The 19,114-nt window shown below is 53.9% G+C and overlaps 1 protein-coding gene across 1 annotated transcript; it reads left to right on the top strand.

Moving 5' to 3' along the window:
* The first annotated feature begins 328 nt into the window (after window positions 1-328).
* NMB (neuromedin B) lies at window positions 329-15,822 on the top strand. The gene is given in 4 exon segments (XM_073363243.1): window positions 329-385; window positions 388-586; window positions 7,198-7,409; window positions 15,513-15,822. Coding segments are annotated over 4 exon segments (516 nt in total). The 3' UTR covers window positions 15,561-15,822.
* Window positions 15,823-19,114: the final 3,292 nt, after the last annotated feature.

Here is a 19,114-nt window from a genome sequence, read left to right as displayed (position 1 = left end):
GCTTGAAGTGGTTTCCATTTCCATCAGCTACAGAGTTTACAGTTTGGATCAACAGCTCCCAGCACCCGACCCTACACATTGTTCCAGCGCCACTGCCTGGGCGGGAAGGGTCCCCCTGAAGGGTCCCCCTGGCCCGGGGTGGCCGGAACACGTGGCGGGATCCTCCGGGCCAGGGGCAGGCAGCTGGGCGCTGAGTCACCCCCTCCTGCCCGCTCCCGGCCCTAGGCGTGGCCTGGGCAGGGGTTGGGCGCCCCCCGCCGCCGCCGTGCGCAAGGCGAGGGCTGCGGCTGCTCCCGGCCAGTCTCCGCCCCGCGGTGGGAGGCTTTAAATGGAGCAGCCCGGGAAGCCAGAGGCGACCAGCCCGGAGCACGAGTCGCCGCCGCCGCCGCTTCCCCGGCCCCAGGCGAAGCGTCCCCCGGAGCCCGGCGGGGAGCCATGGGCGCGCTGCCCGCCAGCCGGCTCCTGGGCTGCCTGCTGCTCCTCTCCTTCCTCTCGGCCGCCCCCGCCTACCGGCCGGACTTCGCCGAGCCGCGGGACCGAGCGGCCAGGATCAAAGTCAACCCCCGCGGCAACCTCTGGGCCACAGGTACCGTCCGCTGCCCCGCCGGGGCGCCGCTTCCCGCCCGCCCCGGCGCCTCCCGGCGGGGCGCCCCTGGGAAGCCGCCCGCGGCTTGCGCGATCGAAGGGGCTTTCGCGGATCCCGGCGGGGTCGGGCGGAGCAGCCCGGGGATTCCGGGGGCAGACGGCCCCGATCCCCTCCCAGCTGCAGGTCGGCCACCGGGCGAAGCCACCCCTAGTCCGAGCCCGGGGGAGAGGGGAGCCGGGCCGGGGGGTGGAGGGTGTCAGCGGACCCCCAGAGCCAGCGGGCCGGGACCGGGGCGAGCTTGTCTGCGGCGAACCCCGCGCCGGTGTGGCCGGACAGGCAATGAGGGAGAGCCTTGGGCGGGGGCAGGTGAGCAGCCCAGCCCCAGAGGGGGACCCCCATGGCTCCGGCTCCGGTGCTGGGCGGGACTGGAGCTGCCCAGGAGCAAGGCTGGGCTGGGTGGGAAGAGCGGCTGCGAGCTGCCCCGAGGAGGGCCGGCCTGCGGGGCAGGGCTCCATTCTTGTCTCCGAGAGTGCACCTGGGCAAAGCATCTTGTCGTGGGGCCCTGGGTAACACGCCAAGGTGGGGCGCACGCCAGCGCACCAGAGCCGCTTCGGAGACTCTCCGGAGTGCCGCTGGCAGGAGCAGTGCGAGGGACTTGGCTGTGGGGGCTGGGAGCTGGCACCCCTCGGAGGCAGACTGGAGCAGCAGGTGAGCCGACCTCCGCTACAGGGCTCGGTCCACACCGTGTCTACGCCTGCCCTTCGGCTGGGTGATGGGGCGCGCTTTGCTTTGCATGGGCTGGCGGGGTTAATTCACTGCAGTGCCTTCCCAGCAAAGGAACCCGCACTTCTGGGCCAGGGGCTCTCTGGCCTGCAGAACTCCAAGGGCAAATGGGCCAAGGCCCAACGAGGTTCTGCCAAACTACTCGCTGCAGCTTGTGGGGGACCCCTGGTGCCAGGGAGGGCTGCCAGGAATTGGCGCATTTACCTGCAGAAATGTCTGAGTACCTCCGCGGCCAGAAATCAACAGCCAGAAGAAACCTAAAGCAAGAGAACAGGAGAGTGGGTGAGGAAGGGGGGGGGGGGAGAAAGGAGCATAGGGCAGGGCTTAGCCAGGGGCCATTATGCCTCCTGCAATAGGGAGACATTTCAAACTCAGCTCCTCAAAACAGACGCACATTTTAAGAGGGTAGGGTTAGCCCTCCCCTGAAGTCATCTACACCATTAAAATCCCCCCCCCACCCGCCAAAGAAAAGATCCAAAAATAAGAGACCCAGCCATTAGGAGCCTATTTTGTGCAGGTCAGATGTAGCCTCTCCTTCGCATCCTCCTCTGTGTGATGTGGGGGTGGAGAAGGGTGAAAGGCAGGATTGAGAGAAGGCTCCTGAGGTTTCTGGAGCTGGGCTGGAGAGCAGGAGGAGAAGTGGGCAGATGCCGCCTGTCCGTCACCGTACAATGCCCACGCCCTTCCATTGCCCAGCACGGGCTGCCCCAACACGCTGTGCTGGCAGCTCCAGAGCCCTGGCATGCACTGCCTTGTCGCACACGTAGTGCTGAAAATGCTGGCCAGTCACAGTCTCGGGGGTAATAACTTGTGAGAGTCCCTGGGGCAAACTGGAAAAGTAACGGCGGTGCTATTAATCTTAATTCAGATACAGGAGAAGGTTGTGGCGCTCGACTGATCTGAGGGTTTGTCTACCCTGCAAGAAGAGGTGTGGACTTTGGGTCTCTGGGTGGCAGCTTGGGCTCTCAAGCCCACCTGATCCCCTGGGTCTGAGCTTGGGGGCTCGCATGAGCAGCTGTCAGAGCCACCGGATCCATACTGCTATTCTTAGCACACTAGCTGGAGCCCCACTAGCAGGAGTCTGTCTGCTTGAGCTGGGGGACTCACTCCCAGATGCAATGTAAATACTCTTTTAGAAAAAGGAAAAGGAGTACTTGTGGCACCTTAGAGACTAACAAATTACTCCTTTTCTTTTTGCGAATACAGACGAACGCGCCTGCTACTCTGAGACCTACTCTTGGGTTGTGCTGCTAACCCAAATTAAAAGCCAAGTTTGTGTCTTCCCCGCTGTTTTAACCAGAGTTACCAATGTACCATTTTTGCAGTATAGACACACCCTAAATGGGAGAGATCACCTCCACAGAACTCCATCCACACACCTGCCCCCAGCGGAGTGACCACACATTCAACCAATGAAATGTCCGAAACATAATCCCAGAGTGGGAGGGTGGGAATATAGATAGATGATCAGCAGAACAACTGTCCTTGATTAACCAATGATTCTGGTGCCTGGACAATATTCCCTAGCTACTATTAGCCGATTGTCCCTTTTGTGGGTGCATGGCAAGATGGATTGTTCCAAATCCCTATAGCAGAGAGATGGCACCCACAATCCCAGACACAGGCAGCAAATTCCTCGGGCAGATTCTGCCTCGTGGTGAGTAGTATTGTGCTGTGGAGGCACCAAGGTCTACACTGAGCCAAATACTGGGAGATTAGACTGAGGATTTCAGAATGTCAGGTGCAATCGGATATTAGAGAGACGTGGTGGTGGATGGGGGAATATCTTTTATTGGACCAACTTCTGTTGGTGAGAGAGACAAGCTATAGAGTCCTTCTATACACAAAGCCCTTCTTTGGGTCTGGGAAAGGTACCAGTGTTGTAGCAGTGTTCATCCCAGGATATCTGAGCAAACCTTTTCCAGACCCGAGGAAGAGCTCTGCATGGCTTGGAAGCTTGTCTCTCTCACCAACTGAAGTTGGTCCAATAAAAGATATTACCTCCCACACCTTGGCTTTCTAATATCCTGGGACTGACATGGCTACAACTAATTGCATGTAATAAAATATTGGTATTTTAAAATGCAAAGCAGAGCGCCTGTCCATTATTTTAAGGCAAAGCAGAGAGAAAGCAGAAGTACCTTCCAGATTGGCACTGCTCTGAGATAGAGGAAACCAAATCTATTTCTCAGCTATTCATGTTCAAAATCTAGTCTGGCACCTTGGGTACCACTGTGAAACTTGTCTGAATAGTGCTGCCTGAAGGGGAGTGAGCAAGCAAAAAGGTGGGTGTGTGGGAGAAAGCTGCTGTGAAGCTTCCCGCAGATGAGAAGCCGAGAATGGGGGTGGAGGACAGAGCTGAGGGGTCACTTAATCTGCTTGGCTAGGAGAGAAGCAAGGGAGCCCCTGGAGAACCAGTTTGACTAGTTACTGGAGTTGCCCTCCAGTAACCCCCCTCTGTGTGGCTTGCTGTGGAGCGAACCCCCAGAGGACATCTCTATCTCAGAATGGCAATGCCGGCTCCGTCCCAGAGCAATGCTCATCCTAGTTAAGGATGCAGCTGCTGTAACCCTGGGCACTGTGTGCCGGGGACCCTGCTAGTGGGGGGTGGGTGGTAGCATGAGAGAGTCCACTCGCCAGGCAGCAATGAATCCAGAATGTGTCCCCTCTGTGCTGCTGCTGCTCTGCCACCAGAGGGCTCCTTTCCCAGCCGGCCGAGGGAGAGGGACAGATCGCTCCATGCCCAGAGCAGAGGCTTCCAGAAAAGGAACAAATTCCCTTATGAACCCAGACCCAAGTGTGATCTGACTCCTCAGTCTGTGCCCCGGTGCTGCTTCCCTTCAGCTGGTCTCTTGCCATGGGAGGTGTGAAGGGCCTTTATGCTGCCTCTTTTCCTCCTTGCCCGTCTGAAGCTGGGGAGGGGAGGGGGGAGCCGGAAAGGCTCTGTGCAGCCTGCAGGAGCCCTCCCCAAATGAGAACTGCAGCGCTTTCCCCTGCTTGTGCTCCCTGCCCAGGTTTTCAAGCCCCCTGAGAGATGTCTCGGCACCTTTGTCTCCCTGTTACAGACCAGGCCTGGATCCCCCCGGTGGTTCAGGGAAGCCCAGCACACAACCATATGTTGTGTAATCAGAATCTGCTGCCGGAAGCCCCCATGGCGTTAACCACTGGCACAGCATGCACTGGCTATTCAAGCTCCCATTTGTGGGGCCTTGTAATAACAGGCTCAGAATGAAGAGGGCCCCGGTCCTGAGCACTAAGGATCTGCCCATGCCCCTGTGCTGTTTGTGCCCTGAAGGATGAGGGGTTTATGAAATGCTTGTTATCCACTAGGGTGATGAATCTGCTAGGCAGGAACGGCCCTTCCCATCAAGCTATGACCAACCCCCAGGGCGGACATGTGGGTCTGTTCTGGGCAGAACCTGTGGGGAAGCAGCAGGGAGGACGGTGCCAATGAGACACTCCACTGACTTATCCCGGCCTGGAAACCTGCAAACTCCTCCTCGCTTCCAGCAGAGGCTGGGCTGGAGAGGCACCGGGCGGAGAGGCACTGGCCCTCTGGTGACTCAGATTCCAAGGCCAGAAGGGTTCTGATTATTTTGCTGGATCTCCTGCACAGCACAGGCCAGAGACTTGCTCTACAGTAATCCCTAAAGCACATCTCAGAAAACCACCCAGTCTTGAATCAAAAGGCTGGGAAGCTTAAGAGCTGTGTCCGAAGGGCTGAGAGCCAGGCTGGGAAGCAGCCTGTCACTGGCAGGGGGGCTAGTGGTAGCCATGGTGGTGGATCCCAGGTAGCCATGGTGGTGGATCCCAGGGGCAGCTTGCAAGCGGGGGTCCACGTGGATGAGTCTGAATGAGACTACAGGTGCTGGCCAAGGAGTCTGTAGGCCAGTGCATGGCTGCCTCTGGGAGAGGCCTGGAGCAGATACACTGGCACAAGATTTGACCTTCATATCCCTGTACTGAGCTGCCCTGGAGCTGGGCTGGGATTTGTTGTGGGTTCTGTTTATCATCTGTAGTTTGCAACTTGCAGCCATTGTGCCAGGGTCATTGCAGGATTTATTTCTGGCAGCCCAAGTTCAGCCCCCTTTGTTACTCGTCGGACTCCGAGGGTACAACTCCACTGCAAGTGCTACGGCAGCTACAGCACTGGATTGTCGCCACTTCCTGCAGTGACCGTTGATCCATCCCCTCGGAACCTGGGTGGAGGGAAGAATTCTTCCGTTGGCCACGTTGCAGAGGGCGTGACGTTTTTCACAGCCCTGAGCGAGGCCAACCGAAGTTTTAGGCGTAGACCGGGTCTGTGAGTGTTTATGGGAACTCATTGAGGGCTAGATCCTGAGGGGTCTGCTGCTTGGAGAGCCTGACTCCAAGCATATGCTACAGAACACCTGGGGGCTGGTGTCCCACTGCTCTCCTAGTCACACTGTGCACTGGGTCCGGTTACAGCTCAGGGTGAGCCTGACTGGGAAAACAGGCTATGATTTTGCAAGTGCACTGTCCATGCAACTTATAGCCCTTAAATTTCTAACTACTGATTGTGCATGCAAATCAGGTAGTTAGCACTGATGGCTATAAAACAGAGGTGGGCAAACTATGGCCCATGGGCCGCATCTGGCCCACCAGCCGTTTTAATCAGGCCCTCAAGTTCCCACTGGGGTCTGGCCCTGCTTTAGCCAGGGAGCAGGGTTGGGGGGCTACTCTGCACAGCTCCCGGAAGCAACAGCATGCCCTCCCCCTCTTCCCCCCGGCTCCAGCTTCTACACACTGGGGCAACCTGGGGCTCCACTTCATGCGCTGCCCCCGCAGCTCCCATTGGCCAGAAACCATGACCAATGGGAGCTGCAGGGCGGTGTGCAGCAGAGCCACCTGGCCACACCTCTGCATAGGAGCTGGAGTGGGGATATGTCACTGTTTCTGGGAGCTGCGTGTGGTAAGCACTGCCCAGAGTCTGCACCCCTGAGCCACCCCCTGTGCCCCAACCCCCTGCCCCAGCCCCAATCCTCCTCCTGCTCTCCAACCCCCTCGATGCCAGCCCAGAGCACCATCCTAGAGCCCACAACCCCCCCCCACCCACACGCATCCCTGCCCCCGTTACCCCAACCTGTAGCCCCCTCCCGCACCCTGAACTCCTTTCTGGCTCCATGCCAGAGCCCACACCCCCAACCAGAGCCCTCAACCCCCTGCACCCTGTGTCGTCTGCACAAGTGTCGTCTTGGCTGCCTTTCTCTGAACAGCTAAGCTATCTCGTAGGTTGTTATTTGGGTGGTTATTAAAGGTGAACTGCCAAGATGTTTTTAGGGCTCTGGGAATCATCACTGTGGCTCAGATAGGGGGCCCTCTAGCCTGGTCTCCAGTCTCTGATGGGGCCAGCAGCAGCTGCTTCCAGGGAAGGCATAAGACCCATGTAGCGATGGATCTCTGGCCCCTAGGGAAAGTTCCCTTCAAACCCCCATAGTTACTGATCTTGAAAGCAAAACTTGTGGTTATTTCTGCTACTTACTGTGGTAACTCTGGATAGTTGTCACCCAGAGTTTCTAGTATTTCAAGAGGAACAAAGCATGTGGCCATTGTCATGTTCTTTTGCTAGCTCCCCCTCAGTTCCGCCTCCTTCAGCTAGAGGTGGGTTTCTGCTACAGTATCTTGCTTCTGAAAAATTCCAGTGCCACAGCAGCCACTGCTATATTGCGGATTTCGAAGGCTGCTTGGTGCTAGGGAGCTGTGGGACTTTTGCATCCAGGCCCCCTGCCAGAGCTTGAAATCTTCCCCGCCCCCACAACCATCTTGCCCATTCCCTGTTCTAATACACGTGCCCAATGTCATTTCAGGTCATTTCATGGGGAAGAAGAGCATTGCGGCCTCCCCACTTCTGGAGTCTCCGGGAGATGCTGTAGCAAACTCCATCCCAGTGGCCTTCAGCCCAACGCTCCGAGCTGTCTTGAAGGACATGAAAGAGCTGCTTACCAGAGAGCTCCTGAAAATCCTCTTGCAAGAGAGACTAATAGATGAGAACCAAGGAAGATCTGATCTTCACAACCAGGTGACTACTGAGCAATGTGGTAGAGAGAGAGAGCTGAGAGAGAGGCTGCAGGGGAGTGCAGCAAGGAGCAGCACAGGGCCAAATCATCCTACCCCCCTGGGGCAGCCAGAGGAGGGGCCAAGGAGCCCCTCAAGGCTGGGCTGGAACAGTTTCCCTCACATCTGGGCTAAGGAGCCCACATAGGAGGCTAACCCCAGAGATCCAGAGGGAAGGAAACTCCTGTTTCCCAAGGGAGGCTATGCCTCTATTGACCCTGCCACCTCCATTGGAGCCAAGCTTGGGAGGGGCTCAGTGGGAGTAAAAGATGAAGCAGTGTTAACTCTGGCTTGGCAATGCTAATACCAGAAGCTGGGCTCCTGCTCCAGTCCCTCATGCCTCTGCCACCAAACCCCTGTGGGGCACTGACCCTGCAGAGCGCCAGTGGAAGAGCTCGGCCCGGCACAGCGCGTGGCTAGGATAAATGCTGGAGCTGGAGCTTCTTCGCCCTCCACAGCCCATGGGCAGATGCCCAGGATCTCTGTCCCCTCTGCTCATGGAGCAGTGGGGATGGTCTGAGCCATAGCTCTTATAAGGGAAAAGTCTGTAGTCACTTAGCCCTTGCCACCGCAGGGCTGATCCTTTCAGTATCCTCTGGAGTGATAGCACAGGGGCATCTCCCACACATGGGAGTGGCAAGGTCCCTCCGACATCTCTGGTGCTGGGAACCCTGCATGCAGGCTGGGTAAAGTAGGTAAATTGGGGGGGAGCAGGGGGATTCAGTGAGGAGCAACACAATCAGGACAGTAGGAAGGCATGATAACAGATGGCTCAGAATCACCTGCCTGCTCCATCGCATTGTGGTGCTCCAGTGACATAAAATGCCCGTACGCCCGGCTTAGCTGGCTGGTGAGCATCAGCAGAGCACAGCAGGGAATGCAGCCTATATTACGGAGGCACTGGTCACACCTGACAGCTGCTGGCGAAGCCGAGTTACGCACTTCAAGCAGGGATTCATGCACTTAGTCACATACAAAGGACACAGTGGGTTGTACCCCCCGGCCAGTACTTGCTCTTTGGACACCATGAATGCCCTGCAGTGATGCCAAATGAATGAAAACATCTGAATTTGGTTTTAAACACCAGTTTGATCTAATCTGGGCCCACAGCTGCAGATGCATCTCAATCGTGATGGCACGGCTACTGCCTGGCGTCACTCCGGGGCAGACCTTCCGCAGTTTCCTGCCCTACCTGTGCATCTCCCACTGCAGCCTCTTGGAATTCTGGGAAGTTTGTCCTGAATGCTGCCTGTCCAAAAGCTGTAATGCTGGCCTGGTTTTTAACCTTAACTTCTTGGGGTGGCTCGTGGCCGGCAGTGTGAGTTCACACAGAGGCTGGGTGTTCCGTTAGCAGTGACTGACATGCCAGGCAGGTGGAGATCTGGCCTCTCTCTGTGCTTCATACAGTTCCACACCGAGTGGCCTGTGTTTGTGGCAACTGTTCGGCCAGCCCCAGGGGGGACAGAATGCGCTGTGAATGGCTGAGGTGGAGTGACAGGAGCTACAGAGACTCAGCCTGGGAGGGAAGCCGGTTCCAGGCTGGGAACAGGTGTCCTGGTCGTTCCTTGATGGCTAGTGCCCCGTGCTCCCCCCACAGCTCCCCACAAACATTGGGGGTGGAAACATGCATCAGCCCCCCCCCAGTATTTCCGGTGTGGGGGCACTAGCCCCCTGGGTCTGCTGCTCCTGCCCAGCTCCCAGTCCTGAGCTGTCACCCCCAATGGGTCCTTTCTGAAACCTGCCTTTCTTTCTCTGGGTCCATCACTGGATTATTTTCACCCACTGTAGTGCAAAAAATTATTTAAAAGGGACAAAACTTCTGGTAGGCCAAAGTGATACTAGTCAGGCCAGCCAATGATTTACTGGACTCAAGAGTGCAGTGCAGGCACACAGCCTGGCTGATTAAAAACAGTAAAAAGACTTACCCAGTTTTATTCTCTCAGAATTAGGTTACATTCTCATTGCAGGAAGCAAAGGGAATCCTATGGTCATTCTAAGGCAAATTATCTGCACTGGAGGTCTGTGTGGTGTGGCACAACCAAATGCATTCAGACTAATCAACCCCATTTAGGTAGCATCTTACTCCTGCTTGTTCCTCTTGATGAGGAGCTCAAAGACTGAACAAAGTCCTGTCTCTTTCCTGAAGAGTGTTGCAAACTACCAGCTGCTAATTTACTGATTTGTGCTGGTAGGTCTGCTGGGTTGCTCTGAGTCAGTCTCTCTCTGAGAAATAGTCTCACCTGAACCAATTGCTAGCCACCCTTCACAATGTGCTGGATCCTGCTAATGGCCAAACTGCCTGATTGGCCCTGGCCCAAATACATGGCAATGCAGAGAGGCTCAAGCCCTCCTTTAATGCCCCTGTGTACGCTGCACTGGCCATTGGGGGTCAGTACAAAGGGGCTTCACCATCTCCGACCCTTTGGGTGCTATATGCCCCAGGGGACAAAACTAGGGAGCAATCCTTGTACTTCCAAGAGCATAGGGACTGCAGCTGTAGCTGGCCCTTCCGTAGGGTGCACGAGGGTTGAGGGAAGGCTTCTTGTGCCTGCAAACACCTTGCCTTCACTGAGAGAAAAGGGATGTTTTTAGCATGCATCAGGTAACATGTTAAAACCTTCATGTAAACAGGACATGTATTTTAACTCGTGAGCTAGGTGGGGTCAACCATAGGGGGCTCAACATAGGGTTTACCATGACCAGCTAACGTGTTAAAAGGGCCCTTTTTCTCCTAGCATAGATGTGGCCTGCCCTAAATCAACCACCTGCTCTTCCTCCCACGCTCATTTCCTTTTGTGTAACAGATGAACTCCCTTTCACAGCACTTATCCCATTCAGCCTCACCCCTGCCTGTCTGTAGAGCTGCCTGTGGTAGGGGGTTGTCTCCAATGGGCCCCTTGCCTTGGAGCTGGAACAGCGCTGCATCTCCTGGGGTACAGCAGAGTTCCCTCAGGGCTCCTGGGGAGGTGAGGCTGTTCTCTTAGGAAGGGGCTGGGGAAGAGAGAGACATGGCTGGTGTAGACTCCTGGGTACCGCAGAAGCTGGGTACTGCTTGCAGCTGTGGATCAGCGCTAGGAACTCTTTGAACCTGGGTGATCTGTTCGCACTGACACACATTCTGCTGGAGCTGCTCAGCACAGGAACGGTCTCTGGCCTTGTCTGGACTAGAGAACTGAACCAGTGGCAAATGAGCTGGTGGAGAGCCTTGGTGTCAGCACACACCAGCTATTGTGTGCACAGGCCACTGGGCACCTATCCCATGCAGCCCAGCACAGCTCCTGGGAGCAGTGCCTTTGGATACTTTGGAATTTGCCTATGGGAATTGTGGGTGAAAAGGCCCAGCTCCCATAATCTGGGGGATGCTCCTGTGTAGCCCTTTGGCACAGGTACCTTTTCTGAACTTAGAAGCCAGTGTGAATGCTTGAAGGAGAGGTTTCTGCTCGAGGCTTTCAAGGGCAGGCTGAGGTATCTGTGGTGAGAGAGTGGGGGATGTGCCAGCTGAGAGCCAGAGCCCGAAACAAGCAGCTCCCAGATTTCATCCTGCAGTGGTTCCGCGCCCAGCACTGTCCAGGTGGAGGGCTGCATGCTGCAGGGCCCAGAGCTTGAGCACGGACTGATGAGACCAAGTTCTGAAGATGGGGGAGCAGTGGCAGCAAAACTTCAGGGTGAGGGAGGAGGCTTTCTTTGTGCCCTGTGATTGCCACGTGGAACACGAGGCTGGGGGAAAGAGTGGGGGGCTGCAACCAGGCAGCGGAGGCTGTGGCTGTGGGTGGAGGGCGTGGGGAAGGTCTGACCCATGGCAGGAGAGGATCAGCAGGCAGGGGAGAGTCCTGTGGAGCTCTGATAAGATCTGGTGCAGTAACAGGTTGGGGACTGGGGTGGGATTTGATGAGGGGTATGAGGTGATCATGGCCATTGGGAAGGAAGACGATCCTAGCAGCTGCACTTTGTCTGGATGGATAAAACAGGTCCAGGTGCACACTCAGCAGGTGCGTGTAGGAGACTGCCAGCAGGAGGGAGCTGGCTGAGCCATGCTGACTGCTCCGTGTCTATTGCAGCAATGATCCGATCTGCCTGCTGCAAGTCTGAGCATGTGCTCCAGCAAGGTGAACAAACTGCCAATGCTCAGTGGAGAGCCAGGGCCGCTTGCCCTGCTTACAAGGGGGAATGTTTGGCAGGGAGTAGGGCTGTGCGTCTGATCAAGGGCGGGCTGTCACCGCCTCACCCCCTTGGTTCAGACCAATGGGTCTCAATAGGTGCAGCTGGCACAGTGTGAACAGCTGGGGCAATTAGCCCATCACTTCCCAGTTCCTGTAACTGTTGAGCTCCTGCTCTGCTCAGTATGTCAGGGCTGGCTCTGGATTTACAGGCTTTCTGGAGGGCATTCTCTGCAGCCTATTTTGGCCTTCCCAGTTCTTTTGCCTTCGTTTGCACAGGCTCAGATTCAGTGCACAGTTCCTCCTAGGGGTCAGTGAGCTCTTTAACTCTTGGCTAGTCTCCGTTTAGCTCCCTGGGGTGGAGGTGCCAGCCCTGGATGCTCCCTCATGGTGTGCCCCAGCACTGCATTAGATCTGCCTCAGTGCTCCTAAGGGTTATGGCTGGGGCTCAGCCTCTGGCCCAGGCCCTGCGAGCGTTCAACCCCTTCCAGGTGGGGTGGGGGGCAGAGTCCCCAAGTCAAAGTGCAAGAGACTCTTTGGCTCCACTGGGCACAGCTTTCAGCCTCTTTCTTTCAGATGAACCCCAGCTACCAAGGCTGCCTTAACCTCCACCCCATGGTGCCAGGTAACCAGTCACGTGCACACTGCTGCCAGGCCTACCCTCAGTCAGCTCCTGGCCTCACCCAGGCTTCTTGCACGACCTGGGAATGGCCTGTGTCCTCTCCTTCCCTGGCCCCCCTCTCCGGCTGAGCTGGTTCTCCCCTTCCCACTACCCTCCTCAAGCCTGCCAGCGCTGGCAAGTGACATGGGGTGGGGCTCATGCATCCTGCAGCGGCTCCATAACTGTGAGGGGTTCACACGCCTCTCGCACTTCCCGGTCTAATTTCTACCCTTCTCGGCACTCTGCCTCTTGCTGGCAAATAGTTACAGCCTCATCCCAGCACTTCCCTTGGATGTGGCCAACTGTCCCTGCTGCCCCCTGTTATTGCAATGTGATACTGAGGGATTCTACTTAACCTGCCCGAATTTGCTTAAATTGCCCCTTCCCAGCTGGCTGCCCCTCCCCCCAGTCTCAATACCTCCCTTTGTGTGCGCCTGCGCCCCCCACTCCATTCCTCCTATGAATGGGGGATGGGAGTTAGTTCTGTAGGTGGTTGTAGGGAGCATCCTATTTCTCATTGCCTCTCCCCCCATGCAATGGGAACCAAGGGCTTGTCCACACACTGTGTTACTAGAGCAGCAGAGGGTTATGTGGACCGAGGCCTGGCACATTACATACAGCTTGCCACACCGTGACTGGCCAGGGACACCCCACCGCAGGCACTGAAAGTTCCCTCAACAGGAGCATGATTCACTGCCTGTCGATAGGTCTTTTGCACTTCATACAGCTCCTGTCATGTGCAGGAACCATCTGGGCCCAGTGGGGTCCAAATAATGGTGTTACTCACTGTGTGTAATGTGCCAGGCCCAGGTCTGTGCTCCCGCTGCTGCTCTAGCAGGGTGCTGGTGGCCTTTGAACCATACACCACAGTGAGGACCACTGGAGGGCTCACACCCTATTTAAAGGGATAGTCCCCAGTTCCTATGCACTGCAGGGATTCTTTGGCTGACAGCACCAAGAGGAGCCTCTCCAGGGCCATGCACATGGCATCCTTGGTGGAAGTGCCTAGGCTCTGGAACTCTGCCATGGGAGATAAGGAGCGGCCTGAGTCTTGTCCCCTTTAAGGATGAAACTGACGCTCCTCCCCCTCAGTATCGGCCTGATGACATTTCTTCTGGAGATGGGATAATCACTCTCACTGTAGGGGCGTAAGTGACCGAGGGCAGGAGAATGGCAGTAGTGAACATAAATCACGTCCATCTAACTATGAAAATTCCATACACAAAACTTTGTGTAACAGGGCATAAGGGTGCGGGAGTATGGTGGCCCTGTGTGCACCCTGAAATGCAGAGACTCCTGTTAGCTGACCCCCAACATGCACGCAGCACAATTCCACGGCCAGTGACGGCGTCACAGGAAATGTCATTCTACCTCTGACTGGTAAGGGAGCTGCTGCACATGGCACAATGAGTCTCCATGCTATGATGCCCAAGCTGGGGCTTCCTTGCCAATGTCACACAAATGGCACCCACTCGAGGGAAGGCTTAGAACTGCCTATGCACAGTGGTAATGATGCATAGGCAAATGGTAGGGGCATAGAAAAAGTTCCATACTACAAGAGCGGGGAAGGATTGGGACTGTTTACTTGAGAAGGGACAAGGAAGAGGGGCTAACAGCAAATGACTGGTAGAGAGATCACACACTGCTATTCACCCTGCCTCATTATAGAAGAACAAGGGCTTGTTCAGTGAAATTGAAAGGCAGCACATTTAAAATTGATTAATCCTTTTCTCACACAGTCCACAAGATGCCATTGAGGCCAAGAGAGTAGCAGGATTCACAAAAGGCCTGAGCATTTCTGTGGATAATGAAAATATCCTGAATTACAACAGTAAGGATTGAACATAAAATACCAAGGGCCTGGTTCTGTGCTGCACTCCGGTCCCTTTGTGTTGCTTTGGTGGCATAAAAAGACTGTGAAGCAACCAGATCTGACCAGCCTCACCAAGGGGGGAGCTCTCAGCTGTAGCAAATCTGCTGTATCCAGCTCCTACAACTGCTCCCTGCCTGGTATAGGGGGTGTGTCAGGAGGAGGGGAGTGCTGGCACACTCCAGTATGCTGCAGCTGGCAGACAGCCCCTTGGACCCATGGTCAAGTGAGGTAAGTTAGAGCAGCTCCTAGGCTGCTCCAGTCTGTCAGGGCTGGTGCAGATGCACCATGAACTGTAACCAGCTTCCTGTTGCCTTTTTTTCTCTCCTGTGCTGGGTGGATCTAGTGCAGGAGAGAGTCTGGGCCCAACCATCTTGGCAGGGATCCACTTACTTCAGGGCTTGAGGTACCTCCAACTCCAGGGGACTCAAGGGAAGCAGTCCCTGGGGCAGATCATCCCACATTTGCTTACTTCATGGGCTGTCATCTTCCTGAGAAGGTGCTGGTCCATCAGGATGCTGGGCTAGCAGGGCCCCATGTCCATTCTGAGCCGGCAGTTCCTGTGTTCCCATAAAGCTGTGTTGAAATAATGGGCTTGTATCTGACGGGCACGTTAGACTGTCCTTGCAGGTGAAGTATTCTGAGCAATGGTAATAGAGACACTGCAAAGCTCTGGGTAGGTCCTGGCTATTCATGACCAGCAGGGAGGTGTTGCTGGCTCGGTGGTGGAGAGCCAGAGATGCAGGCAGGCAGCAAGCTTTGCAAAATGCTGTACGTACATCTGTAGCATTGTAAAAACTCCCTCTGGGTTTGTTTTCACCTTGTCCCCAGTCCCTGTGCGATGTGATTGGTCTCCCTGTCAGTTACTGGGCAGTCTGTGCCTGGCCAACCCTAGCTCTAGGCTTTTCCTGTGCCAGCTGTCCCTGAAATCCGACCCATGCATCTGCCATCATGTCATGGCAGGATATTCTATCAGTGTGAAAGTCACTCCTAACGTGGGAGCCCAAGTCACAGTGACATCTGGGTGGGTTGGGGAGATGGAATCCATCCCCCAGCCTGGATCCGCAGAGCAGCCCCCCTGCATCTCTAGCCTATGGGCTGCAATGCTGGCCACAGTCACACTGCCCCATTTGTGAGTTGGGGCCAATGGATCTGTGAAAACTCTTCTTTCCTGGCACATCCCGACCAGCCCCTCACCGCTCTTGTGCTGCCTGGGATTGGGATATGCTGGCACAGGAACCCTCCATGGGGCTGGATAAGTGGATAAGCTGCCCCTGTAGAGGGCTTAAGGGACTGCCAGGGACTCATGCTGCCCGTACCCCTGGGTGAGTTATACCTGCAGCTGTAGCGCGGGGACCCATACTGTTGCTCTCATTTCAGGAGACAGGATTGGTAATGAAGGCGCTGGAGAAATACCTTTCAAACTGAAGAAGGGACGAAGGTGCCGTGTACATAGACTACCGAGTCCAGCATCAGGAAGGCCTGGCTGGTTTGTAGTAAACACCGGGGAATGTTTGAATTATGGTTCTGTGGAGCTACATCACCCTTATGATTTAGTATTACTGTAATATTGTGAATATTGACCATCTGTATGAAGAAAGCCCCAAAGCGCTGACTGTATATTTCCCTTGCGTTTTCTGCATTACTGCTGAGGTCAAAGAGCCCTTGTGAATAAAACCAACTCTCTGTATAGCACGTGCGAGCGCTTCCTTTGCAGTCAGCACAGGCCAGCGTTTAGGGAGCGGGGTGATTTGTTTCTTGGGACCTGAGTCTGCTATGCACAGTGCGACTGATGGGCAGGGTGGGATGCAGCAGAGGGGGGGTTGCAGCTGAATGTGTGAGGGCTGAGAGAGTCTTACTGAATGTTGCAGGGAGGCTGCCGCAGAGGGTGGGAGTGAGGGGCTCAGTGAATGTGGCTGAGGGGGTGGAGCAGGCACGGGTGTGTTTGCTGCAGGCTGTGGTGAAGGCCGTGCAGCAGAGGAGCGATGAGCTGTGAGGATATATGGGGATGGGGTTCCCCAGGAGTTGTGTGTTTGGGGCTGATGCATGTGGCATATATTCCTCCTCCCTGGCACAGCCGCCCTCCCAGAAATCATTCCTCAGGGATCTCCATGATCCCTTCTCTGAGCAACCTGCTCCTAAGATATCCCACCCCCAGGCCGCTGATCCCTGGGCCCTTAAGACACTGGTATCTTCCCTCACTCAGGCCCTGCTACCAGCCTGCTTATTTGTCCCCTTCAACTGAGTGTTGAGAGCCACTATAGCTGGCACAGAACAGCAGTCATGAGTGAAAGAAGAAAACACCACTCTGGGGCAGCATTCAGAAAAAGAAAGAAAGCAAAGGAAGCTTTTCTAAGTAGGAAGGAGCTCTCCTGAGATACATAGACACAAATGTTCACGGTGAGCCTTCCGGCCCCAGTGAGGATGTGAGTAGTGAGGAGATGCCTGATCTTCCAGTTAGTCAGAGTGCAGGTGACCTGGCAGCTACTGCAGCATCCATATCTCCATCTCAAATGGATGTAACCATGCACATTCCTGAAGAAAAGTGTAGATGAGAGAAGAGTGTGGTGGAGGCGCAAGAAACAGCAGCTGCTGAGTTTAGTTCCTTAAGTCTAGACAATCCAGGACTGTGGACTTGAGCAGTAGGCTGAGGGACTTCCTTGTACTTCATGGGCCACAGCAAGTGAAAAATAGAAGTGTTCATCCAACACATTACTGGTGTGAAATCCCCAATGGTGACAAAGTGGAGAGGCCATGGCTTATATACTCAAAACCCCAGAATGCTGCATACTGTTTTTGTTGCAAACTCTTTCAGTCTAATGTTCCAGCCACATTGGGTTCTACAGGAACAAAGGACTGGAAAAATCTGACTAGAAATCTGGCATGCCATGAGAAGGCAGCAAATCACTAGAGATCATTCCATAGGTGGAAAGAGCTTGAGATGAGACTAAGGTTAAAGGTCACCATAGATGATCAGCATCAAGAGAAGATTGCATCAGGGTCTCTTTACTGGCAAAAAGTTCTGAAAAGGCTCGTTGCCGTTGTGAGAATGCTTGCTACCCAAAACCGAGCACTGCATGGCACTTCAGATCAGCTGTATGTGCCAAACAATGGAAACTTCCTTAAAATTGTGGAGCTGATGACTGAGTTTGATGCTGTACTCCAGGAGCATCTAAGAAGAGTCACCACCCAAGAAATGTACACACACCACTACCTTGGAAAAACAATTCAAAATGAGATCATACAGTTACTGGCAACAAAAGTCAAACAGAAGATTGTGGCAGATCTGAAGTCAGCAAGATATTACTCTGTTATTCTGGATTGCACCCCTGACATCAGCCATACGGAACAAATTGCTTTAATGGTGCATTTTGTAACAAAAGAACCTAGTGAAAATGTCCCTGCAATGGTGACTGTCAGAGCATTTTCTAGAATTTATTGACGTTGATGATACTACAGGAGCTGGTATGACAAATGTGCTTCTTAAAAAGCCAGAAGATACGGGAATTGCGATAGCTGACATGAGAGGTGCCAACATGAGAGGAAAGAACAGAGGAGTGCAGACACTGATCCGAGATTTAAACCCTCGAGCTTTTTTTGTCCCAGGCAGTTCTCATTCATTGAACTTGGTGGTCAGTGATGCAGCATCAGCTTCTAGTGAAGCTTCTGAATTTTTTAATGTAATTCAAAGTATCTATGTATTTTTCTCTGCATCAACTCATTGATGGCAGATTTTGAAGCAACATCTGGGAACATCCTCTCTGACACTGAAACCACTGAGTGCCACACAATGGGAAAGTCGAGTGGAGGTGATAAAACCTATCAAACACCGAATTGGAAAGATCGATGATGCCATAGTTGCCATTATGGAGGATAATGCTATGACAGGAACTGTTCATGGGAGAACAGTGGCAGAGGGAAATGGAATCACCAGAAATATAAATAACTTCAAATTTCTGTGTGCTTAGTGTTGTGGCATGACATGCTGTTTGAAATAAATGTTATAAGCAAGAGACTCCAAGGAGTTGACCTTGATATATCTAGAGCAATGGAACAACTGGACAAAGCAAAGTCCTACCTACAGTCTTACCAGTCAGATGAGGGATTTCAAAACGTTCTAAAGAGTTCATAGAAGTTGGCAGAGGAACTTCACGCTGAAGCTATTTTCCCACCCATTCAAGAATACAAGAGTCACCAAAGAAGAAGACAGTTTGGTTACAAGGCACGGGATAATCCCATAAGAGACCCCAAACAACAATTCAAAGTTGAATTCTTTAACCAGGTGCTAGATTGTGCAATACAGTCAGATGAAGAACGTTTCATGCAGCTCAAGGAACTCAGCAGTATATTTGGGATGTTGTATGATATTCCAGAACTCCTCACTATACCTGAAGAAGACCTACACCAGCAACGCAGAGCACTAGAGACAGTGTTGACACATGATGACATGCACGATATTGATGCGAGTGATTTAGGTGATGAACTGAAAGCCCTTTCAAGATGCATTTCAGCAGGATCAACTCCAAAGGCTGTTCTGGAATATATGTGCACAAATAAGATGACCACCCTCTTTCCATATGCTTTTGTTGCTCTGCACATACTTCCTGTAACAGTTGCCAGTGGAGAACGCAGCTTCTCCAAGCTGAAGATAATAAAAACACATCTACGCTCCACAATGACACAGGAGAGGCTGGTCGGCCTTGCAACCATCTCAATAGAGCATGAGCTGGCCCAGACTATGAACCTTCAGGAAGCAGTTCAAATCCTTGCAACCAAGAAGGCACGGAAAGCACCACTTTGATTATTGAAACAGATAAAAATACCAGTGTTTCCTGTGCAGACAAGAAAAGTTACATTTGCTGTCCAGGCGTTTGAAAGTTAAGTGTTACTTAAAGTTTCCGAACAAGACATTTTAAGTTGTTAGTTCTCCTTTATTGGGGTAGGTAGCAGAGCAGTACCATGAGAGGAGTAGAACGGGAAGA

This window comes from Lepidochelys kempii, chromosome 10, assembly GCF_965140265.1.
Source record: "Lepidochelys kempii isolate rLepKem1 chromosome 10, rLepKem1.hap2, whole genome shotgun sequence".
Classification (NCBI taxonomy): domain Eukaryota; kingdom Metazoa; phylum Chordata; order Testudines; family Cheloniidae; genus Lepidochelys; species Lepidochelys kempii.
Note: the sequence above shows the minus strand (reverse complement) of the source record. Positions and strands in the feature narration are given on the sequence as shown.